The sequence below is a fragment of the Rhinolophus sinicus genome, chromosome 17 (assembly GCF_057876585.1).
Source record: "Rhinolophus sinicus isolate RSI-liver-muscle chromosome 17, RSI-T2T, whole genome shotgun sequence".
Lineage (NCBI taxonomy): Eukaryota > Metazoa > Chordata > Mammalia > Chiroptera > Rhinolophidae > Rhinolophus > Rhinolophus sinicus.
The window spans coordinates 183,804,929-183,829,781 of record NC_142517.1 but is presented as its reverse complement, the minus strand read 5'-3'; the positions used below and the strand labels follow the sequence as shown (position 1 = coordinate 183,829,781).

Below are 24,853 nucleotides of genomic sequence, written 5' to 3'. Positions count from 1 at the left end.
CCATGAATTGTTGGTGAAAATTTCAGGTCATCTAACATTTTCATGCAGCCTTTTCAGCACTTCCAAATAGTAAACTTACTTAACGGTTTGTCCAGTTGGTACAAATTCATAATGAATAATCCCTCTGATATCAAAGAAAGTTAGCAACATCTTGCAACAAGTTCGCGAACTTAATTGTCACACCTCATAATCATATAAAGGGCCAGAACCGGTTCTGATTCCACTGAATCAAATACCAGGATGCCCCCAATTCAATAGGTTATGTAAACAAATCTTTTTGTCAAAACAGCTTTCCTTGGCAAAAAGTAAATTAGAATCTGTATTTTAGCTTTGTCAAACCGCACAAATAAAAAAAAGCATAAACTCAATTCAATAAATCTTTATTGAGCTCCCACAGGGTGCATGAATTTAGGATCTTTAATTTACATAAGTAGAAAAGTGTTACTTTAACTAGCCCTTAAAAAAAAAAAAATCACAACTTCTCTACATATTTCAAGTGAATCATTTAATGTGAGTGAGGCTCAGTTTGATGTTACTGTAAATATTAACAGAAGAAAATGGCAAATCATAAACATTTTCCCTGCTACCAAAAAAGGGTTTGATGCCAAGATAAACTAGCCTGTTGGTTTAACAAGAGCTGATCAAAAGGGCTAGAGAATCTGGAAGTAAAAAGTGTACTTGGAAGCACTGTCCTTTGAGGGCTCATTCCCCTGAGGGCAACAAAATGCTGAAAAAGTTAATTGGCTCAAAAATTAATATTGAGAGATCAAGAAGAGGAGTTAATCACAGTTTTGGGGGGAAAATGTGAGAATAGAGTACACTAAATGTGGCTAGATTAATAACTCTAAAGTTCCCCTGGAGTTGTAATAGCACTCTGAGCTAACCAAAGGGGCTGTAAACTCATGCTCCTTTGAACAGAGTGGTTTTAAATGATAAATTCTCCAGTGCAACTGTATTTTCAAGTATAATTCTAGTATTTGTACCTAGCAATACAGAAGAAAAAGCAGCAGGGAGAAAGTGTCAAGTATATAGGACATAAAAGGATTTGGCAGCCCTAGAATTCCCAGTTTGAGTCTTTTTCATCAGGAAAATCACATTCTGGCTCAGTCCAAGGTGATGCTGGAGGCAGTGCTACTGATGGCTTGTGATAAGCAGGAGGCAACAGTGAGAGTATTGAATCCTGGCTTTCTTCTTTCACCTGTTAAAGAAACTCAAAATAAGGCTGTTGATACATAAATTCAATACATTAGTTTTGTTAGCAATAAATAACTTTTTAAAAAAGAATCACAAAGGTGTGTAAAATTATTTTTAGGTATTTTCACTAAAAATGCCTTTGATTCTGGTCATATGAAAACAGGAAGAAGTGACAGCCAAAAAAACTGAATTTTATCAGAATTACTTTTCCTTTAAATCACTTCTAGCCAATGCAGAAAACTAAAATGTCTCTAAATCAAAATATAAACTGAGGCTGTAGTAACATATGATAATATTCCATTGGTTTATACTCATTTTGTTTTGCAGAATGGACATATTTTAGAAGTCTATAACTGAACTACCAAAAAAGTTTTGTTTTGTAAGAAAATTATTATTAAGAACCTTGGCAACCAAACTGTCCCATTAAGGCAACAAAACGAAGTGACTTTTTAATAGTATTTAAAAACATCTAGACAACAGAAGATAGATCAGCTCACCTGTTTGAAGAAAACATGGGACAATAAACTGCTTGCTGATGGCCTGAAAAATTGTTTTAAAGTTATATAAAAGAAGGACCTCATATTAGAATGTAGATGTTTAGGTGTAAAAATATATTAGAAATTAGGTTTAGAGCTATAAAACCCAATACTAAAAAATTAAAAGGAAAAATAACATATGTCAAGGAAGCCTGATTCTTAGCCTTATCCTTGATTAATGGGAAGAATTAATTCTAATGATATCCTTTAATTAGTCCATAACTCAACATTTATTGGGCACTTACTAATTATAAGGAGCTTACACTACGCATTAAGGGGCTAAAAATAGATAAGACATATACCTTATTTCCAAAATACTAATGCTAATATACATTATCCATGATAATTTATATAATTATAATAGCGGTAACCAACATTTTTGTACTGCTTGGAAGTTGCTAAATTGTCCTAACATAAATGCAGTTATTAATGTCCAAAAAGATTAACTGACCTTTACAAGGTGACTTGGTTAGGAAATGAAATAGCTAAGACTAGAGCCCAAGTCTGCTGACCTTGAACCCAGTATTCTTCCCTTTTGCTTATAGCCTCTACTTGTTCTTAGCAATGATATTGTCTGGATTAGACTCTAATTTTTTTATTAAAAGATTTTAATTTGGTGGGAAGAAACTATCACAAAGCTTCTGTAAGACATAAAACACATGTGTTATGTTCTTTAGAAGTGAACCATAGTACCTTTTTTCAGGATCTTGTTGCAAACAGAGCTGTATTAAGCTAAAGAAGGCAGGAGAGAAAGTTTTTGAGGACGGTGTTTGCAATCTGTCACTATTTACTGTGCGAGTTCCACTGGAGACAAGTACGCTTTCTCCAATCCCAGAGTCTACACCTGATCGGGAATTCTTCATTCTGGATTCTGACTGAGGGAAAATACTGATATCCAATGGGCTATAAGGAGGGCCTTTCAGTTTCTGCAACAGCATCTGAAAGAAAGAAAAATTTTCTTCACCACTTTGCAGGCAAAATAGTAAAACAACAATAACTATCCCAAGAGTCTACAGCAAAGCTGTTTGACACATTAACTAGACTACATGGGATCATATGAAAGGAGTTCAGGGATTTTAGTAGCATTTACCTGAGTCCTGTGCATGTCTTGGAAAGGTACCTGCCCACTGGCCAATTCACATGCTGTAATCCCAACACTGTAAATATCTGACTTTACATTATATCCATGTAAATCCTGTAGAATAATTAATTTGAAGTCCTTTAGTGTAAATAACTTAAAACGTTATACACATGTGCTTTTTTGATAAAGGATGGTGAACAATAATGGAAAAAATTCATGAATGAGAAATCAAACTATAATTTAATATATCATATACATTTTTAAATTCCTAACAATAATTTTGACAAGAAAGAGGGGAAAAAAAGCCTTGTGGTAGTAGACTATTCACCAATCCAAATATAAGGTCACAACTGTCCTTTAGTCAAGCTCAGAAGACACTCGAGACGTACAGACAACCCAATGCAACGGCCACACCTGACCTGTCTCAGTAGTTCTGGACTCAGCCACGGCTGCACTGACGTGCTGAACTGTGGGAAATCATACACAGCCCTATGCCTCTGTCCGTGCTTAACCAAACTATGCAGATGGGACAGGCCAGAGAGGGTCACTAGGCCATCACCAGAAATGAGGATATGGCTGGCTTTAAAACTCCTAGAACAGAAAGAAACAATCCTAAATACTAGGAAATTGGCCAACGAAGAAAGAATAAAAATCTGGTCAGAACAAATCCATGTATTCTCTTGGAAATTAAATACTCTTTATAAAATAGCAGCACACTGCTATAGACATGTAGGAAATGTTCAAGGAATATGGAATCCTTTCAGCTATTATAGCATTAGAACAAGGGAAGATATAACTGACAGCTACATGTTTGCAAGTGATAATATTTTTTTCAAACTTGGAATGGAATCAAATTAATTTCACTATTTTAGGATGCTATTGCAAAACACTCAAGGAGAAGTCTAAAAAATCAAATAATATTTAAAGCATAAGTTATAATTTAAAGTTAAATGCAATATTATCCAATAAAAGACAGCCTCTTGTGGTGTTAACATAATTTATAAAAATAGGTCTTACATAAAAATTTCCTTTTTCAAATAAAGGAGTCTTGTTTTTCATCCAAAACACTGAATTTGGAAACTAACAGAATTCCTAATAGACTAATAGAATAGGATGGCCAATAGTCTGGCAAAGTGTAATAAAACCTTGAGTAATTAGAATACAGTGTATTAGAAATTCTCAGGTAACCAGAACGCTGCTAAAAAAAAACAACAAATAGTAAGAAAAAAAGCATTAAGGAGGTTGAAACAAACAATAAGAAAGCAAGCTTATTTAAAAGTAACTTAAAAAGAAAAACAAAGTCTCAATATATCTTAGAACAGCACTATTTTTTACCATATAGCCAATTACTTCTGCATCTATAGTTTGGTAACAAGAGAATTGATATTTAGTATAATGATCTAAAGGTGCTACAAAATATTTAAGAAATCAAAGAAAGGTTTAGTTACAATTTGTACATGATGTAACTATGACATAAAGCTGAACAGCAGATAAAGAAGCTCTTTATTTAAGAAAAAAAAAAAAAGAGCTAATTAGAGTCTCACACCCTACAGCTTTTATCCCTCATTAGATTGAGACTTGAGCTCCATGAGGACACGCACTCCACCCCAGTACTGAGCACAGCACTTGGCACAGAGAAGGTGGTCTGAACATTTTGGTGAATGAACACAAAATGTAAGCATATCTATTGGCCTCTTCCTCCCTCAATTTTTATTTACAAATTTCCTATTCCTCCTTTCTAACAGTCAAGTGCTCCCTCCTAAAAGCTCTCTAAAAGATTTCTTCCACTAAAATTCTTTCATTTTGCAAAATACAAGTAAGTAAATACCTGTGAATACAGCCATTTTGGTGCAGATAGTTCAACCCTCTCACTGCTCCAAAGAGAAGGTTCCTTATTAAAGTTTCACTCATTCCTTCAGGAAAGTAAGTCTTCAAGAGTTGACTTGCTGAACCTGAAAGAAACCCCTGAAATCTTTAAATGAACATTGAAAGTGATTTCCTTCTAGCTATGTTTTAAATTTTCTTTTCAACCATAAACACACACACACACACACACACACACACACACACAACGTTACATTTTAGTCTAATCACTTTCCTATGCAAAGGTAATTTTCCTTCAGAATTTTCTAATGACACTCTAGAGATTCTAAAAGAGAATTAACAATTCTCAATATTGCTTAAAAAAATACATAAACTGTGTGTTTATGTTTTAGATCCAGAGAAAAATCACAAAAGCTGTCCTAAAAATCAAAGTTCTAGAATCCATTCATTTATTTATTCAATACACTTACCGAGCACTACTTTTTGCTACGTACTATACGACCACCTGGGGTGCCCCAAAATGAAAAATACATACATGAGCCTGCCCTCAAGAAGCTCAAATCCAGTGAAGGAGACAGGTACACACATATGTTTACAATGAAGTGAAATAAGTTTACAATATGGAGAAACGGGCAGGGATGGTGTGCACACGTGGAAAATACTTCTGCTTGAAGAATAATGGTAGCTCTCCATTGAGAGAGAGGAAGGAAACTGAAGGGAAAAGACAGCTTGTTCACAGACATGGGCTTCTTGGAGAAGCAGTGGTGGTTCACTGGTCATCAGACCCATTCTATTTTTTGCTGAAGACTAAAATTCAACATGAACCAGATATAAAAATATATCATGAAATCTGGAATTGGCCATCAGATTTATAAATTAAAAGCTGTGAATCATAAATCTAAGATCCTACTCATCCTTACAATTATAGCATCCAGGCTAAACTATGAGTTATTTTACCTGAACGAGTTTTCTTACCATAGGCCATAAATGGAGAAATAACCCAAAGCCAGCTGCCAACAGTGAAAACAGTCCAATACGTTGTAATATTGGGGTGCCGGAAAAAGTGGGATAGAATCACTGCTTTCTAGGATAGACATATAAGAGACAAGACATTTAAAAACTACTTTTTTTCCTTATGATGAAGATAGCAACAGTGGCAGCTAACAGTGGAACTTATTATTACAAAGCACTGTTCTTAGTGCTATCATCTCTTTAAATCTCACAACCACTATATGAAGTATATGATATTACAATTCCCATTTTACAGAAGAGGACACTTAGAAATAAGTTAGAAAACTTGTCCAAGAGCACACCATTAATAAAAGCAGTGAAAGTGGGATGTGAACGTAACTGTCTGACGCCAGAGGTCATACTCTTCTTAACTATACTATGTTGTTAGTATTGAAACATTTAAAAAGACATCAAAATATGAAGGTGAAAGTCCCCACTAACCCTACACCACAGAGAGAACCACTATTAACAGTTTGGTAGAATTTCTTCCACTCTTTTTTTCTGTGCAATATACTTTCCCTCTTTATATCAAAAATGATTAGTGAATGAAAATGGTATTATAATATTCCTAAAATGTAATTCTGTTAAGATTTATCAATTCAGAAGTTAATTTTACTTAACTGGATGAAAAGGAAACTGCTTTTGTTTTTTATATGTCCCTATATGACTATTTGTGATTGGACTGACTAGGGGTATTTCAAATATGATACTCGTTTGAAGGAATTTACAGTAGTTACAGAGTTTGAATATATTTGTTCATCCATGGATCTGGCTTCCAAGTATTCTTTCCAATTCTGTAATAGCATGTTTATTAGAAGAAATCTACCTTTCTCTAATAGAAGGGACTATTAATTTGGGGAAATAAATTCTTACAAATGTAATCTCCTCAGATAATCTCCTTAGATAGACAGTACGTTAAATGTTTTTGTTTTTTTTCATCTTGTTACCTGTAAAGCTTTCAGGCGTTCTTCAGTGCAGTTTTCCAGATTTGTAATTTTTATAGTCACCAGTGTTCCTGTCGGAGTATGCCGTGCAAGATGGACAGAAGTCAAATTGTCAAATCCTCTTCCTATAATCAGACATAAAACTTATGTTAGCAACCAAAGAGGAAAAAAATTGATAATTTGTACTTCATCAATATTAAAAATTTTCTTCAAGAAAATACTGTTAAGAAAATGAAAAGGCAAGCCATTGATTAAAAGTATTAATAATATTTATAACTGACAAGATTTACATCCAGAGTATAAAAATAACTCTTACAACTCTATAATAAGACAACAAAAAACTCAATTAAAAAATAGGCAGAAGATTAAATAGGCAATCCATAAAAGAAGATATAGGAATGGCCAATAAGCACATGAAAAGATGCTCAAGATAAATACAAATTAAAACCACACCAATACACCGTTATATACCTATTACAATGGCTAAAATTGTGAGTTGATAAACAACATGTGACATAGGCAAACAATGGAGAGCTATTCAGCAATCTCCTCCACCCAATCCCAGTCCTTGGCAATCAATGATATAAATGGTATCATAAAGAATGTAGTCTTTTGTGTCTTTCACTTAGCATAATGCCATCGAGATTCATCTGTGTTGTGGTATGGTTCAGTAGTTAGTTTCTTTTTAATTGCTGAGTAATAATTCATCCCATGGAAATACAACAATTTATTCATAAATTGATAATTTGGGTTGTTTTCAATTTTTGGAGACTATAAAGCTGTCAAAAACATTTTTTTAAGCAGACATGTTTTCATTTCTCTTTGGCAAATACCTGTGAGTGGAATTTGCTGGGTCATGTATGCTTAACCTTATAAGAAGTTGCCAAACTGTTTTGAAAGCAGCTAAAGCATTCTGTGTTCCCACAAGCAATGTGTAAGAGCTGCAGTTGCTTGATATATTCACCAGCATTTGGCATCAGTTTTTACAATTTGAAACACCTAGAGTGGCCCCTATTAATAGGCACCTGATTAAGTTCCCTCCCTTTCCACAGTCACCAAATTCTGCCATTTTTATCTTTGAAGACGTTAATCTCAAATTCATCCCCTTAGTGCCAGCATCACTGCCTTAGCTCAAGTTCTGTCCTCCTTCTCGGGATAGATGCAGTGACTTCCTCACTATGCGAGTGGGATTTGCTGGGTCATGTATGCTTAACCTTATAAGAAGGTTGTCTTAGCTCAAGGTTGCCTTGCCTTAGCTCAAGTTCTGTCCTCCTTCTCGGGATAGATGCAGTGACTTCCTCACTATGCGAGTGGGATTTGCTGGGTCATGTATGCTTAACCTTATAAGAAGGTTGTCTTAGCTCAAGGTTGCCTTGCCTTAGCTCAAGTTCTGTCCTCCTTCTCGGGATAGATGCAGTGACTTCCTCACTATGCCCTGCATTCTGCATCCAGATGACTGAGGAAACTGCCTCAGAAGCCAGTGCCTCACTCCCCTTCGCCAGACATTTTGATTCAGTAGGCCTGTGATGGGATATAGGCATTGCAATTTTTAAAAAGACTCAGGTGACAAGGATGATACTTCCAGTTGTAAATCACTGATCTACTACATCCTCCAGCCTGGAACTGCTGCCAATTGTCCTTCTAAATTCAGCAGTTTAGCAATAGAAAGGTACTATAGTGCAGCAGTTGAGAGCTTAGACCGTGTGGCCAGAAAGATTTACTTTCAGATCATGTCACTCAAATTCTCAGAGCCTCCGTATCCTTATCTGTCAAATGGGAAGTCTTTCATAATGTGCTCCACACCTGCCTTTTCAGATGTATCTCCTACTACCACTGCCTACTCTCCCCTTGTCCCCACTTCTAGGCAACTATGTGGTAGTCCCTTTCTAACCATCCTTCCTCATTCATCTGCTGAAGTAAATTTTTACCTTTTTTGAAGTGACATCATCTGAACCTCCTTTCCAATTTTAGGGCATTTCCACCAGTGCTATTTTAGAACAGGTCAGATGCTTATTTTCTCTTTGACTCCTTGACCCTGGCAGGGGAGGGTCAATGAGCTACGCTTGGTTAAGTGGAGGATACAGTGAGTGACATTAAGAAGCGGGGCAGTCAGAATGCGCGGTCTGGGGTCCAATGTCTGGTGATGTAAGTACCCAGCTAGGCTGCTGCTATGCCATGGCCCTGGCTGTGATTCTACTAACATAGCTTCCCTTGGCTTCTTTCAGGCCTATTTATTTCTCTAGCCAATAATTCTGTGAGTTAGCAATATTATTCAAAAAATTCCTCTTTTGCTTAAGTTAATCAGGATTTTTTTCTGTTGTTTGTAACAAACACCCTGACTAGAACATTCAGCAAACCTGTCCTCATGCTTCAGGATCCCGCTCCTTTTGGCCATCTTTCCTGACTCCCAGACGGATAGCTGGATGTTCCATCTTCTCTGTTCCCATAACACTTAGCACATCTCTATTGTAACACCCTCTAGTGCATAAAACAAAGCTGTCTTACTTGCTCACCTTCCAAGAGAGAATGTGAACTCAAGTGTTTCACGTGGCTTTATATCCCCAGCACCTAACACAGTACCTGTGAGTGCTTAACAGATATTTCTGAATATTCAGAGCAAATGTTTCACATGTATAAGACTATAAACAATAACCCACCCTATTCCAAACTTAACTGATAAAGGATTTTAGGTAAATTGTTAAGTAAAAGAAAGTATTTGGTTGAAGGACTATGACTGAAAAGTTCTTTTTGTCATCAATTTCATTTCTAACAATGAAGGGTCAATTAGGTGAAATCAAGGATTATTACCTATTTCCACTTGGAGTTCATAGTGAGAAACGTTGGTGGAACAGAACACTTCCCTGGCTTTAGTAGATGGAGGCAACCAGGAAAAGGAGGGCTCATCGACCTGCATTGTTTTAAAAAGATGAAAATATTACAGGTATAAACTTCTTTGGCCCCCCCAATTTGGTCTCCTACCCCAGTAAAATACAGGTATTATATTTTCAAACACACAAGTGCTTATCAAGAAGGCACTGAAAGGTAGCTTACGATATTTTTAAGGTCTAAGAAGAGTATACAATTGCTAATAATTGGTATTAGTCAGAAAGCTATCAACCTGATAAAGGAAGCTAAAGGAAGAAAGGACAGGAAAAACATATTTACGGGGAGCAAAGAATAATTTCCAGTAAGGTTTTTTAGCAGTTGCTAAGAATAGCTGTTAATTAATTCTTCAGGGCATCTAATAAATCCATCAAGGGGAGAGATGCAGAGATCTGCGGAAGTATTCCATTCTTGCGCTCTCACTTCAAGTGGTCACCAGTTACATCCATTACGCATGGAGGCACCTGCGCAGCACGTGGAGATGTTAACAGTTAAGGAACAATTTCCATACTGCAATCTATTAAAATTTCTGAAGAAGTTTTTCACAAGATGAAATAAACCAGAAGGGAGGTCAGAAAGAAAAATAAACATCAAAAGATGGGAGAACAGGTTACAGACCTCCTGAGCAAATGACCACGTACTGATATGGGCGTCTCACAATGTGCTTTGGAGTCAGAGTCCTAGGTTTGCACCAATCTGAGTAGCAGTGAAATAAGACGCACAGAGGAGAAAGAAGACGCTGACACCACTTGGTGTCATATGACAGCCAGGAGGATTTCCCAAAGGACACCAGCATCCGTAGACACTTAGGAGCCCACAGGCACCAGCAGGCGGCAGGAATTTTATTACTACTTTCAGGACAGAGAGGAAAAAAAAAATGAGCGTTAGGATGACATTACTATGAATTAGGAATTGTGCTCACTACTTTTTACATCCTAGATTCTATATGTTCCCTAAACTTATAAGAGAGCAGAAAAAATTACAAGCTCGTGGCTAAAGATGAATAGAGGTGAATATTTTTCAAGCAAGATGAAAGACTGTAAAAAGAAATTCTACTATACAATTGGAAATAATCCCAATGAAGAAGAAAAAAGAGAAATCTAAATGAATTTAATTTCTTTGGAACAGGTAGTCTTCAAATAAACTCAGATGTAAAGAACACACATAAGGGGAAGGGACTAAGAAGAACAAATTGGGTGTTACACAGTTGTCATGGGGATGTAGGGTATAGCATAAGGAATATAGTCAACAATATTGTAATAACTAGGCGTGGTGCCAGATAGGTACTAGATCGATCAGGGTGACAGATGGGAATGGGGTCAGGGTCAGGGTGAAAAAGGTGAAGGTATTAAGAAATACAAATTGGTAGTTAATACAGTAGGGGGAATACAATCAACAATGTTGTAAAGATCAGGTAAGGTGCCAGACGGGCACTGGACTTATCAGGGGGATCACGTCATAGACTGTGTAGATGTCTGACAAATGCGCTATAGACCTGAAGCTGAAGTAGAATAATATTGAACGTCGACTGTAAATATGCAGGTATATATAGTCACAGGCTGTGGAGTACAGCATAGGGAAGACAGTCAATGGCATTGGAACAGTTTTATACGATGTCAGAGGAGGAGTAGCTTGGGGGTGGGTTATCACTTTATGAGGGGTTTAAATGTCTAACTATTACATTGCTTTGTACACCTGAAACTAATAAAAAAGTTTAAAAATTAGAAAAAAGAAATAGTCAAACACTGACCCAATTTTCAAAACAGGGAGAAAACTACAAGGGGCCAACTTGATGCAGTTGCCCAGTAAAGTCTGATATCAAATTACTCAATAGATGACTTATGGACACATAAGAACAAAGCAAGAAGACAGCATAGGTTTACTAAGAGTAAATCATCCCAACTAACCTAACTTCTCTTTTTGATTTGATGACTAGTTAGAGAATTAGAAAGCAAAAAATCAGGGTCTTAAAGAAATATTTGTACATCCATGTTCATAGAAGTATTATTCACAATAGCTACAATATGGAAGCAACCAACCATTCATCAATGGATGAATAAGCAAAATGTGGTATATACATACAATGAAATATTCAGCCTTAAAAAGTAAGGAAATTCTGCAACATGCTGCAACACAATGAACCTTGAGAACATTATGCTAAGTGAAATAACTCAGTCACAAAAAAACAAATACAGTATGATTCCACTTATATTAGATACTAAGAGTGGTCAAGATCATAGAAAGTAGAATGGTGGTTGCCAGGGGATGGTAAGGGAGAGGGAATAGGACATTATATAATGGGTACAAAATTACAGTTTTACAAGATGAAAAGAGTTATGAAGATAGATAGCAGTGATAGTTACACAATATTATGAATGTATTTGATACCACTGAACTGTACACTTAAGAATGGTTAAAATGGTAGATTTTATGTTATGTGTATTTTAGCACGATACCAAAAAAAAGCAGTGCCCATGCAAGTTTCTGGAGTTCTAGGCCTCTTTCTTGGCAAAGCAAGGAGATAACACTTTACTCTCTGAACACTACCTCAATTTGAATGAAAACTAGGATTAGACATTACATCCTATTATACAAAAGGGGAGGTAACTAGAAGAATTTAGAGTATTGACTAAGAAGTAAAATGATACAAATGAAGGCAACTGAAGATAAGATCAGGATAAATTTATAAACATTATTAAATGGGATTCCCTTATTTTGTAGGAAATAAGCCATTTGCAAAGCAGGTTCTGTTTCTGTAGTAAGAATTCCAGTATAAAATAGGGATTAAGGTGGCGGGGGGAGACCACAGATAAATATTTTTTCCCAAGCATGTTTCTTTAAATATTCTTTACATCAGGCATTGCCCAGAGGAGATAAAGATGAAAAAGGCAGAAAGCCTATTTTATTGGGATCATGTTATAGTTGGAGAGACATACTCGTATACACCACTCATTATAATACAGTAAATGCCATTTTATGCAAATGTCTAGGATATGTAGGAACATAAGGGGGAAAAGGGGAAAGAGAAAAGACTTCAGAAATGTGATATTTGAGCCAACTCTATGAATGAGGAAAGATTTTAGAGGCAGAAAAGGAAGAAGGGTATTTTAAGCAGGAAGATGACTACGTGCTAAGACTCAATAGCAAGAACTAAAACTCAAAATTATCAGACATATTCCACACCACTAAGAGTCCTGATACCACGCTAAGAAGTGTATTCCCCTTCACCTACCTGGAAAACCTCTATGATTATCCTAAGACACTCAATAATATCTCCTGTCCTGAGTCTCCCTCTGGGGGATACTATGGTGCACAGCCGGATTTCCTGTCAGAATGGAGGCACTAATCGCCCCAAATACCAGAACAACTGAGTCTTATAGAGGGAACTGCCCTCTTCAGAAAAAGCCATCCGCCCAGGGTTACACCACTTCCCCAGGAGCAGCCTGTGTCCAAGACTGGTGGATACAGGAGTAGCAATGCCTGGAGCCTGTGGACAACTAGGAAAATCAGGTAGAGACATGCCAGCTCCAGAGATGCTCATTGGACTGGCGGAGGCCTCTTTCAGATTTCCTGGTTATAGTCAACTCTGCCTCCCTCACCCTTCACAGGTCTTGGTCTAGAGACAATTTCCCAATAAACTTCCTATATAGACACACACACACGCAGGCATGATCGTGCACACACATTTAGGCTTTACCCATAGGTTTTCGGAAAACAATGAAAGTTTTAAAGCTAGAAAGCGACACAAGCAGGCCTTTGTTAGTAACAGTGTTGAATACTGATCTGAGTGGTGAGAGGAGGTTACCGTGTGTGTCGAGGAAACTAGAGGCAATGAGTGTACCTGCAATAGTGTAGGTTGAGAGATGATGAAGCTTGCGTAGCAGTAGTGATCAGGTCAGGACGGGATGGACTCAGGGGCATTTCAGACAGATTCGTAAGACCTGGTGTATAACTAGATGAGGGGGCGGAGGTAAAGGCCATGTGAGGATAAACTCCACAGTCTCTGGTTAGGATGAGTTAGTGCATGTGTTTTCATTAGCCAAAGCAGGAAATACAATGGGTTGGTGAAGTCTGAGAGAAGACTAAGGTTTTACTCAAACTGCATAGAGATGCTTTGAAAACCCTAATCCAAGGTATTCTACAGACACCTCAAGTGCCCAGGAAGAGTTCAGGGTTGCAGGTAAAAATTGAGAATCACCAGTCCTGCTTGATGCTGGGGTCCTGACCTGAAGGGAGGCCTGAGGTAGCTCAAGGAAAATCTGAAATCTGAGCCACTGAAGACATAGGAATCGGTGAGACTGCTCAGGAAAAGCTGATTCAGGCAGAAGAGAAGAGATGAATTATAGACATCTGGAGAATAGAAGGAGTGAGGAAGAAGAAACAGTAAAAGACACTGTGAAGAAAAAGAGATATAAGGGAAACAGGAGTGAATGGCATTACAGACGGTAAAGGGGGAGTATTAACTGTACTCATTCATTTCCTTACCAAGTATTGATGGATACTGGATTCAGACTGTTTTTCAGGTCTGAGTGATTCAACTTGTGTTCGTGAAGTGCAGAAACAGTCCTGGAAATTCAGAAATGCATTAAATAAGTGAAAAATGAGTCACAAGTTAAGCAAGGTGGTATGTGGATCCAAAAAGGTCCAGGTGACCAGGGTGAGGAGCAGAGAAAGGGTAGCATGGAGGAACCTGGAATCAAAGCCAGGATCCATACCATGGAGGCGCTCACTATGCGAGAGAAGCAGCCGGCTGTGCAGAAGACAAATTTCCTATCTGCTATAATTCTACTTGGCACGATCCCCGATCCTTGTCCTCTCCTTTGGAGGTCATGATATCAATTAATTTTTAGAGCTAGTGTTAACATTTTACCCTTTCATCATCTTTGCAGTTTTCTACTAAATATTAGGTTGGTGCAAAAGTAATTGCGGTTTTTGCAATGATTTTTTAACCTTTTAAATCGCAATTACTTTTGCACCAACCTAATATTTAGCTAAAGATTATTCTGCTGTACTTATTATAATCATTTTTATTTTGATCCTCAGATTTTTTTTTCCTTATGTGTAGCAACCATGTTTATCTGCATAAAACCACACATTGAGTATATTTGGAACCACTTTTATTTCTTAGGACGATAAACATCTTTAACTTCAACTCAAAGCAAATTAAGAGACTTAGTTCCATTATCACAATTTATATTTTCCTGCATTTTAACCCAGGATCCTATTACCACATATTGCCAATAAAGAAATGTAACCCTACATATGATTTATCTCACCATTAATTAGTAGGGTGAAGTTGGCCTTATGGTATTTAGAAAGAAAGGGCATGTCAAAAGTATAAATAAATTTTATGAGAGATTTTTATAGTAATTTTTAAGCATCTCATGAACATTCAGTTTTATATGAACATTAAAGCACTAATATCGAATGAGTCTTTAAGAGAAGTCCATCCATTAACACTTTGTAGTCAGTTACTTAAAAGTAAACTTCTTTTGTTTTAAAATATGCCATAATGTCTCACTAATTAAACAAATCATTTTCCCAGTTAGCCTGAATTACTGATTATTTTAAGTTGAATTCCTATGGTCTGTATACCTTATCAATTTTATCACAATGATTTGATATACAGTGGTACCTCGGTTTTCGAACATCTCCATTGACTAACACTTCGGTTTATGAACGCTGTAAACCAGGAAGTAAATGCTTTGGTTTTCGAACACGACTCAGAAGTCGAACATGTCACATGGCTTCCGGTGAGTGCAAGATCCTGAGGCCTAGCTATCAGCTGTTTTTGAACATTTCAGACCTTGTGGATTACATTAGAAAACCGAAGTACCACTGTACAGCCCCACTGTTTTATGTAAAACTTGCACCTGAAGAACAGAAGCTAACAATATCAAGATAGTTGTAGAATCGTTTGCTTTGCAAAGTTTGTATTGATTTGTCTAGGGTAAATAAACTTTACATTAACAGTTTTTGAAGACACTTATTACTGTTGCTCAGATTAAAAATAACCATCATATATTTGGTATTTATACATTTGTTGCAACATTTACCCTGAATTTTTCACAACATTCAGTAACATCATTGTGCAGAAAAGAGTTAACATAGCAGGCCTAAAACTGCTATTCTTAGAAAAGACCTGCTTGCAAGTTTGATCCTTGGCTGGTATCTAGGAATTTAAACTTTGGGAGAGTTCCCACTATTCCCTAAACTATTTGTGCAAACAATTATGGTTTATGCTGAACACCTGCTTTTTTCCTGGGAGTCTGGAATTTGTTACCTGCTAGCAGAAGGTGCCTACATGACTTTTGTTTCTTAAGGTGATAAAAATTGCTAATAAAAATCCTGAGAATAAGTCTCTAATGAGCTTCCCTGGTAAGAAATACTTCACGCATGTTGTCACAGCTCTGGGGGAATTAATAAGCACAACCCATGTGACTTCACCGGGAGAGGCTTCTTGGAAGTTTGTACCTGGTTTCCTCTGAAATTCACTCCACGTACCTTTTCCATTTGACAATTTGGCTTTGTATCCCTTTATTGTAATAAATCTTAGTTATGAATATGACTATATGCTAAGTTTTGCAAATCCTCCTAGCAAATCACCAAACCTAGAAGTAGTCTTGGGCGGGACTTCTGACACAGCTATTAAAATACATTCAAGCATATAAAAAGAGTCTTTCTCTTTAAAAAATGCCCATCACTTTTTTTTGATGGAAGAGAAATTAATTTAAGACATATTGGGCATATTTTTTAAAATTTAAATTGACACTAATTTATTTTCAAAATAAGAGTGTGATCTGTTTTCAGTTTATAAAAACACAGAAAACATTTTATAAACTAATATGGTAGACTTCCATTTCATTATCTTTACATAAAATTTTCACAGTGCAAGAAAGTGTAATCATTTAAATACAAAGACAGTTAAAGACAGCCAGTATTGTAAGGCAAAATATTTCTGCTGATCCCTCAAAAAAAGAAATGTGAGCATGTTTACTAGCTGCCCAGGTTATAAAACATCACGAAATAGTCGTATTTTATCCTTCAAAACATTTTTTATATCCACATTGAATCAACTGGATGCTGGTGAATATAACAGCTCACGAAAAATCTATATATTAATCTCTTTTAGGCAGTGTAATGATTTAAAACCATCCAGAAGAAAGCTCCCACCAAAATATTTTTGAATGTAACTTTTTTTATCCATTATCATAAAAGCCAAAGGAAAATAGTAACACCCTGTAGAGAACCTAAAGGAAAATATTTTACTTATGCTGCTCCTTTGAAATCACCATTTCTTAGCTCCAAATAGAGGGTAAGACTTGAATGGGGAGAAATCTTTCATAAGTAAAAATATCAACTTTATCTCAGTTGTACAAATATCTCATTTAGGGAAAAACATGAATATCTTAGTTCAAAGGATTCTAAACATTTCATCCTTGCAGGAAGAATATCATTTAAAGTAAAATTATTAACAAATTGAACGAATGTAAATCACCCATTATCATACTCCATTATTTTTCACAAAGTCCATAATTATGGAATAACAGATAAAGATAACATTTTTTCAAAATTTGGATGCCCTGGGCTACTACACAGCCCTCTGAATCTCAGAATCTTCATCTATCAAATGCCTTTTCACATCTCATCCAAATCACAAATTGATATAAAACTGTTAATCTTAAGCAATCCTTTAGAGCAGGGATCAACAAACTATGGTCCTGACTCACCATCTTTTTTTTTAGTGAATATGATTTTACTGAAACATAGACACATTCATCTACATATTGCTTATGGCTGCTTTCACACTGCAACAACAGAACAGTAATTTAACAGAGACCAAATAACACACAAATACTATCTAGTCCTTCACAGAAAAAGTTTGCTGATCCTTGCTTTCAAAAATGAGGTAGGTATTTCACCTCAGTGTATTTTCCAGATACATAAAGCTCCCCCTTTAAGTAGAAAAGCTATACTGTAAACATAAAGTAAATACATTCTGTATTTTCTATATAACTAACAATATAGTCTCCTAACTTCATAGTTTTGCTTCTCAGACTTGGCAAGTGAAGGTGATTGGCAGATATGAGTTTGAGCCCTGGCTCTAATTCTTTGCAATCTTGGGCCAAACTCACAGTGAGGATTATACCACCTGTTCTGCCAATCACTCACAATTTTGAAGACTGAAAGAGATATAATATATGAAAGTATTTGTAAACTACAAATCATCATACAGATGCACCACTTTTTAAAAGATCACTGCTTTAATATAATAATTCAAATATTCAAGTATTGTATTGTATTCTACATAAGACACGACGAAAGTCCTAAAACTACTTGATCTAAAGCAGATACCATGGATCTAATATAAACAGAAAACAAGTTGGTATCTATACATCATATTATACATCGATCCAAATGTTTTTAGTCGTGCTGTTAAGTCCCCCGGGGGGCTTACTTTTTTGCTTGCCTTTAGTCAGACGGAAATTTGTAAAAAGAATTTTAAAGATTTAAAGGATAAGGCATAGCTAACTGGATGAAAGAGGCATATCCAAATACAGCGTATGTATGCGAAAAAGTGGGTGTAGGTCAAAGGAACAGAATAATGAGTATATTGCAAAAGTATAGAAGAAACTCTTGAAGAGATAAAAACTCAATGAGAATTTAACTAATTCCTTAACATTTCAGAGCCTAAGAATATCCCATCCGAATATTCCTTTTGTTATAGTATTAATATCTAACTACTCTGATGGCACAAAATTAGATCCACATTAACAAAAACTTACCAAAAGAGACATTGAATCGCTTTAGTTCACAGAAAGTGACAAAAATCCATCTATTCCAGAGAAGATTTTTGCTTTAGCTTCAAGATGCAGAATTATCCTACAAAAAAAAAAAAAAAAAGCAAAATAATTTACACAAACGTTCCTTGAAGAACTAGTTGCCATAATAAACCCACACAATATTTAGGCAGCTATTCCACACAAGGAGTGGAGACATTCCTACAAAAGTATCTTTAAAGAGCATTTCTGTTTACTGAACACTATTTGGGATCTGACAGAAAGACACAGTGAAGTGAAAGCAACCCAAGTACCCATCAAGACACTACTGGATAAAGAAGATGTGGTGCATATAAACAATGGAATATTATTCAGCCATAAAAAAGAATGAAATCTTTCCATTTGTGACAACATGGATGGACCTAAAGAGTATTATGCTAAGTGAAATAAGTCAGACAAAGACAAATACCATGTGATCTCACTTATATGTAGAATCTAAAGAACAAAATAAACAAACAAAATAGAAACAGACTCAAAGAGAACAAACTGATGGTTGCCAGAAGAGAGGGGGTTGGGGAGCTGGGTGTGTAAAGGTGATGGGATTAGAAAGTACAAATTTGTAGTCACAAAATAGTCACAGGGATGTAAAGTCCAGCATAGGGAATACAGTCAACAACTATATGTTGCAACAACTATGTATAGTGCCAGGTGGGTACTAGACTAATTGGAGGGATCACTGCATAAATTATATAAATGTCTAACCACTATGCTGTACATATGAAACTAATATAAAGTAATATTGGATGTCAACTGTAACTGAAAAAAATAATTTAAAAAAAGAATGAGGAAGTTCTTACTAATTCCTACTTTTCCAAGAAATATTTTAATGAAATTTTCAAAAATTTTTACTGTGCCTATTAAATTGATTATAAAGCTTTTGTTTTTTATCCCAATATTATAATAAATTAAATTGATTGAAAAAAAAAGGAGGTTCTGAATATTTTCAAAGGCTTACTATACCTGCATCTCTCCCTTCCATATCTGTGCTACATTTTTTCCTATACTACTTTTTTAAAGGACCTGAAGCAAATGTGAAAGCAATACAGAAAAGTAATGTTGGAACCACTTTTGATATAAATGGTGCCACTTACAAATATGCCCCAAGAATTTCCAACAATTCCACTTATAACTAATCTTTGAAGCTTCCAAAGCTTCCTAAGCAGATTAATTACCTATTAAATCATTTGGAGTCCCTGATCAGCAAACTTGGAAAGAATCAGGATTAATAACAGACTAGGAATTAATAACATCTTCTTGTTGCCATATGTTTTAGAATAAGAGAATTTTTTTTCAGTTTTCACATGAAAGTATTATTTTCTATAGGTTTAATATTTTTACCTTATGATTTTTAGTTCTCAATTTTATTCTTGGAATTTATTGACAGATATGAAAGATATGCAGATTATTATTAAAATAATCCCTGTCCACTTTCACTCATAAAATATTAATCTCAGTAGTTTATGAAGACTCTGTAACATTCAGGGATTTAAAATCGCAACTTCTTCAAATTCAATGAGCTACAAAAGCACTACGAAAAGTTTCCAGATCTTTCCTAATAGAAAGGGTAGCAAAGTTCTAAACTTGCTAGTGCCTGGGTGTTTCCTTACACCTAATCAGTACCTTCTCTTTCATATAAATTGTGTTTCATTATTTCATTTTAATTAAGTCCTCAAGTTTGATCAAGGCATCTGCAAATATCAAAGCCAAATGAGAAAGAAAAGGAAAATTTTGTAAACCATCGACATTATACCCAATTTTATTGCTAAGGAAAAAAGTAACTTTATTCAGGATGTTCACTACAAACCAAAGATAGAAAATGGGAGAAAGAAGAACCTGAAAGGGTATGATTATTTTGTCATCTGCCATTCACTATCATTGATTTAAGGTGCTGGAATTCGCTGTTACAAAAGAGGCAATGTAATGCCTGTCCTGCCCACCTTACACGGTGATTGACAGCAAATGAGATACTTCATCAAAAATACTCATAACCACCAAACACTGTATCAATATACAGGGCTTGAGAGGCTGCCCTGAAAGGTACACTCAACTATCCCAGTGCAAAATGGTATATATAGCTCATTTGGAAAGCTACTTGGCAATGTTTCAATAACCATGAAAATGTTCATACCTTTTGACCCAGTAAGATTCTCACTTCCAGTAATTCTATCCTAAGGAAATACGCAAGCAAAGGAAGAAACCACGTATACGTAGGAAGTCATTGTACTGTTTGCCAAGTATTCGTTCCACAATTGTTTAATGAATGGCTACTATGGATCCAGCACTATGCTGGGCACTGGGGACACTCACTGGTGATCACTGCAGGTAAATCCTGACCACTTGTCGCTTACCTTCCCACAAGCAGAATGACTAGGGAGGTCATGATTAACTGAATTTTCTGGTTATTAGGATTTTGATTCCTGCGTTTCCCACTTAGTATTAGTAAGTTCTTTCTTCAACAACAACAACCAAAAAACTAAACTTTATTACATTACCTATTTTTTGGAAAAACTCAGAAGAAACAGGCACAATCTATGGAAATTGTTAGTACTAATGGGGTTGTCCCCATGGTGTGGCTTAATCCCAGAGGCTTTTGCTTGAGATATGCCAGACTATTAAGAAATAATTTTACAGACATTCTGATACCAAGGCAGCAGCTGCATTTAGTAGGGAAGGGGCAGGGAGGTGGGTTGTGTGTTGGGGCGGGTGATGATTTGCTGTCATAATTTTCTCTGCATGCTCTTTCACTAGGTATTAATATAGTTTTTAAAAATTCATGTTTCAGAGACATATTTCTAAATGTATACACGAGCACATTAGTATGGTCCCTGACACTTGTATCTAAAAAGCTAATTAGGATAAAGCTTTATAAATAATTTAAATTTGTTCTATAATAGAATGGTTCGTCCGAGGGCTTTAATCTGAAAGGTTGCCACTTTTTGTGAAGATCAGAGGCTGCGCGTAGGTATTTACAGAACTCGGGTTTTGAGTTGATTTAAGCATCCAAGAGAGTTCACTGTTATAAGGAATGCAAGAAACCTGATTTGACTCTCTTTGCTGAGCTTTAAAATTACTGTAATTTTCAAAGTGATCTTGGGAACCCATAATATCTTAAAAATTATAGCGACGCACAATTCGGTAGAATTTTCCAAACTTAGTATCGTGACTCATGTTTTCAAAAAGGTTTTACTGAACGCCTACTGTGTGCTGTGTTACGCAGGCGCTGTGTCACAAATTCTGATCAAGTTTTGAGGGGAAAGGTACTGCATACAACAAACCCACGCGGGAAAAACACAACGCTGAACTTAAATACCGAAGACAAAACAAACGACGCTTGAGCATTTATTTCAGTAAAAGGTTCCTTCCTAGGCCTGCTCTGGGGGGCTTTGTAGCGAACTCGCAGAAGGTGGCACACAGCCAGGGCTAGAGGGTGTCTTCGGTTTGGAAACTGCCCGACTCGTGAGCTCAGCCAAAGGTGAGCGAGTTTGGGGGTAGAGAGCGCTGCGGGCAGCTCCGGCCCCGCGCACCTGGCGCCGCCAACCCCAGGGAGCACCGCCTACCCCGCACGCAGGTGCCTCCAGCACCGCGCGGCCCGGGACTCCGGGCAGAGCTGGAGCTGCGCGAGGTGCAGGGGCCGCTACCCACGCCGGGCCGGGATCTAGACCCAGCGGCGAGTTCTAGCCTCGGGCTTCCAGCAGCGTGCGCGGACCGAGCCGCGCTCCCTCCTGTCCCCCCACTCGCCCCTAGATTTTTCCCTCCCGGACCTGGACTCCCCTCATTACCCTGGTGGCGATCACCGCCAGCGACTCTCCTCAGGGGGCCAGCGGTGCGGGGCCTGGGCGGGCGTGGGAGCCCGGTCAGCCGAGAGGCAAGGCGACCGCGCAAGGCCCGCTCCCAGCGCCGGCCGCGGGGCGCAGGAAGGTGGCGCGACCCGAACCGGGACAGTCCGCCTGGAACTCTGCCCCAGTCCCAGGCAATCTGCCAGGATGGGTTCGCCCCACCCCGACCCCAGGGTCGCGGCCCCGCCTCTCACCCCAGGGCCAGGCAGCTAGGGGGCGGGGCCTTTGATCGTGGGGACTGGGCAGAGACTAAACAACTACGGAGGGTGAGGGGGCGGGGCCGACAGGAAACTACAATTCCCAGCAGGTCGTGCGCTGGAGCCGTGGAGGCTGCTGGGAAAGTGGGTCTCCTCTGCCTTTCCCCAATAGCTTGGGGACTGCCATCGACCCGGCGTCGCTGTAAAACTGAAGTCGCCGAGTAATGATGTGAAATCGCCCGCCCATCCCTGCCACGCCCGGGAGGTTACAAGCGGCGGCGGCCGTTCGGCTGCTGCTCTCAGGCTGCCGCCGCTTTAGAAGCTTCTCCCTGAGAAGTGCGGGCGGAGGAAGGACTCCGAGCCATTCTTGTAAGTAACCTTCCTGTGTACGACCCTAACTTGCCCTTGCCAACTTCCCCTGAAGGCACAGGAGCCTCCCTGCCCCGCACTCCTCCCGGTCCTCGGAGGTCACGCGCGGACACTGGAGTCAAAGGCTGGGTACGGGAGGTCTTGGTCCTCGCCAGATCCCCGCCCCGCGGTGGGAAGTGGGTTGTTTCCCAAGTGTGAGTGCGAAGTGATGGTCGCTAGGCTCTTGCCTCCGGGTTTCACACTACCTCTGAGGGTGGCAGCATCTCATCTTCTGCAGGACAGTATCCACTGAGAGCCCCATCCTTGAGCGATGAGCAGCTTTAGTGTTTGGCTGTTAAACCTTGAGCCGCGGTCGCCATCTGTCATGTGAGCGGGAGGAGACGGTATTGGAAAGAGCTCTTGAGTTGAATTGGGCTCTTCTTGCGATTGAATTTGAGCCAGACACCACACGTCTTTTAAAAGAAATGGTTGACTTTAATCTCAAGCGTAAATAATGGATATTGGCAGACGTCCATTTTATTTTTAGTGCCAGCATAAAGATAATCTCTCGAAAACTTAAAAGATTTCAGGGTCATAATAATAGTGCTGAACTCAGTTACTTGCCCACAAACCTTTTATTTAAACCTGCAGTTTCTGCACCGGAAAAATAAAACAGAAAACAAAACCCAGTAATTTTTCATTGGAAATTCATCAAGCTAGAGTGGACCGTAGGAATAAAATGAAATGGACTTTTCTATTTTTAAAAAAAATCTGTTTCAGTAAGTTTTTCCCGACCTTCAAATCTTTGCTGTAGAATTGGATGTCTGCGCCACAGTGATCTCCAAATAGCATGTTACTGGTGGTGACTGACGTGACATTTCAGAACAAATTGTGAAGGACATTTGGTGGTGAGAAAGGGCAGGCATGAAGACACTTTATCATCTCAGCATTCTTCCAGCTTTCTATTTTTAAAATTAAGTAATATTCAACAAGTCTCAGACATTCAGCAAGTGCACACTATGAAAACCTCTTTTGTTATTTTATAGATTTTTATTCATATGATGGAAGGAGTCAAAAAGAACAATTTGAGTACTTTCAATCAGCCAGGCGTCTCATTTATGAGCTCTACATACATTCACTCGATCTATATAATAACCCTTTGGACTAATCTGAAGTTCAAAGACATTAAGTGAAGATTCAAACCTAGATTTGCTTTGCTTCAAAGTTACAGGTCAGGTAACCTGTAGCTACTTCAGAAATTACCTTAAAGATTGGATGATTAAACAGTATTTTCCAGTGTTATTCCCTAATACTGGTTCCTACACACCTTGGGCATCTAGAACCCCTGCTTTAGTACTTTTGAACAAGTTCTTCTCAACTTGCAATTCCTGTCCTCCAGAGAGCAGCTTGTTAAGAACCTAGAAGCCCATTCCAAATCCACCTCAGTTTACTAATTATAAATGTAAGACATGATAGGATTGGATTTCATCTCAAAAGTCCTTTCTGATTCAAAGATTTGGTCAATCTACAGTTGAAAATATGAGCCAAGGCGTGTTGTTCTCCACTGAAAATGGTTAACATCTATAATCACAAGAGTCGAAAAACTTGTTTCTTAAAAATTATACTTCAATACCCAACATATGTTAAATACCAATATAAGGAATGAGACCGATAATAATATATTATTTCATGTTTATTTTGAGCTCTGTTTATATCATCTTTACCAATTTTTGAACCTCTTTAGTTACCGTCCTATTTATAGTTGGTAAGAAATCTGAAGCATTAAAGTATTACATTTAAAATGACTTAGTAATTGAAGGAACTAAATTATTCATGATTTCCAGTCTTATTTGTTCAGCCCTGCAGTGTTCATGTAATAATAGGAAACATTTGCTAAAGAACAAGAGGGAAGAGTATTCCAGGTACAGTGAACACTTACAAAGGCCCAGAGATAGGAGAGAGTGTTTTGAGGAAGTGCAGAGATGACAAAAGGTCTGTGTCTCTGTGGCTCAGTATGAGCAAGGAGGAGAGTGGTGCAAGATGAGCGACAAGTAGTCAGGGACCAGACTGGGCCAGGCCATGTAGACTGAAGTGTGGATTTTATTCTAGGTGTTATGGGAGCCCTTGACTTTTTTTTTTTTTTTTTTTAAGTTTTGTTT

General features: G+C 37.7%; 2 protein-coding genes across 7 annotated transcripts in view; one reads left to right on the top strand and one right to left on the bottom strand.

Moving 5' to 3' along the window:
- Nucleotides 1-364: 364 nt before the first annotated feature.
- On the bottom strand, nt 365-23,525 carry STRADB (STE20 related adaptor beta). Of its 6 annotated transcripts, XM_019726803.3 has the most exons (13): nt 23,490-23,525; nt 22,943-23,074; nt 18,260-18,356; nt 13,959-14,039; nt 9,399-9,498; nt 6,594-6,715; nt 5,611-5,719; nt 4,640-4,763; nt 3,231-3,402; nt 2,821-2,925; nt 2,424-2,668; nt 1,692-1,734; nt 365-1,198 (listed from the first exon to the last, which is right to left on the bottom strand). In XM_019726803.3, the coding sequence occupies exons 3-13, from the start codon at nt 18,269-18,271 to the stop codon at nt 1,055-1,057; spliced, it is 1,257 nt and encodes a 418-aa protein (XP_019582362.2). In that variant the 5' UTR covers nt 18,272-18,356; nt 22,943-23,074; nt 23,490-23,525; the 3' UTR covers nt 365-1,054. The 6 variants fall into 6 exon arrangements, with proteins under 6 accessions (XP_019582362.2, XP_019582361.2, XP_074196172.1 ...); XM_019726802.3 differs by lacking the exon at nt 23,490-23,525 and having other exon boundaries at nt 22,943-23,162; XM_074340071.2 differs by lacking the exon at nt 23,490-23,525 and having other exon boundaries at nt 22,961-23,088.
- Nucleotides 21,652-24,853, top strand: part of TRAK2 (trafficking kinesin protein 2) — a 56,314-nt gene continuing 53,112 nt past the window's right edge. Inside the window, exons 1-2 of the mRNA XM_074340039.2 lie at nt 21,652-21,785; nt 22,519-22,715. The gene's annotated coding sequence lies outside the window, so the exon portion shown is untranslated. The remainder of the gene's footprint in view (nt 21,786-22,518; nt 22,716-24,853) is intronic.

What these genes read in the sequence shown, in the direction of transcription:
- STRADB (XM_019726803.3), bottom strand. An exon ending in TGAACTCCAAGTGGAAATAG is followed by an intron (nt 6,716 to 9,398) that starts GTAATAATCCTT and finishes GTCTGATTATAG; the next exon opens with GAAGAGGATTTGACAATTTG. An exon ending in CAAAATGGCTGTATTCACAG is followed by an intron (nt 3,403 to 4,639) that starts GTATTTACTTAC and finishes TTTCTGTTCTAG; the next exon opens with GAGTTTTAAAGCCAGCCATA.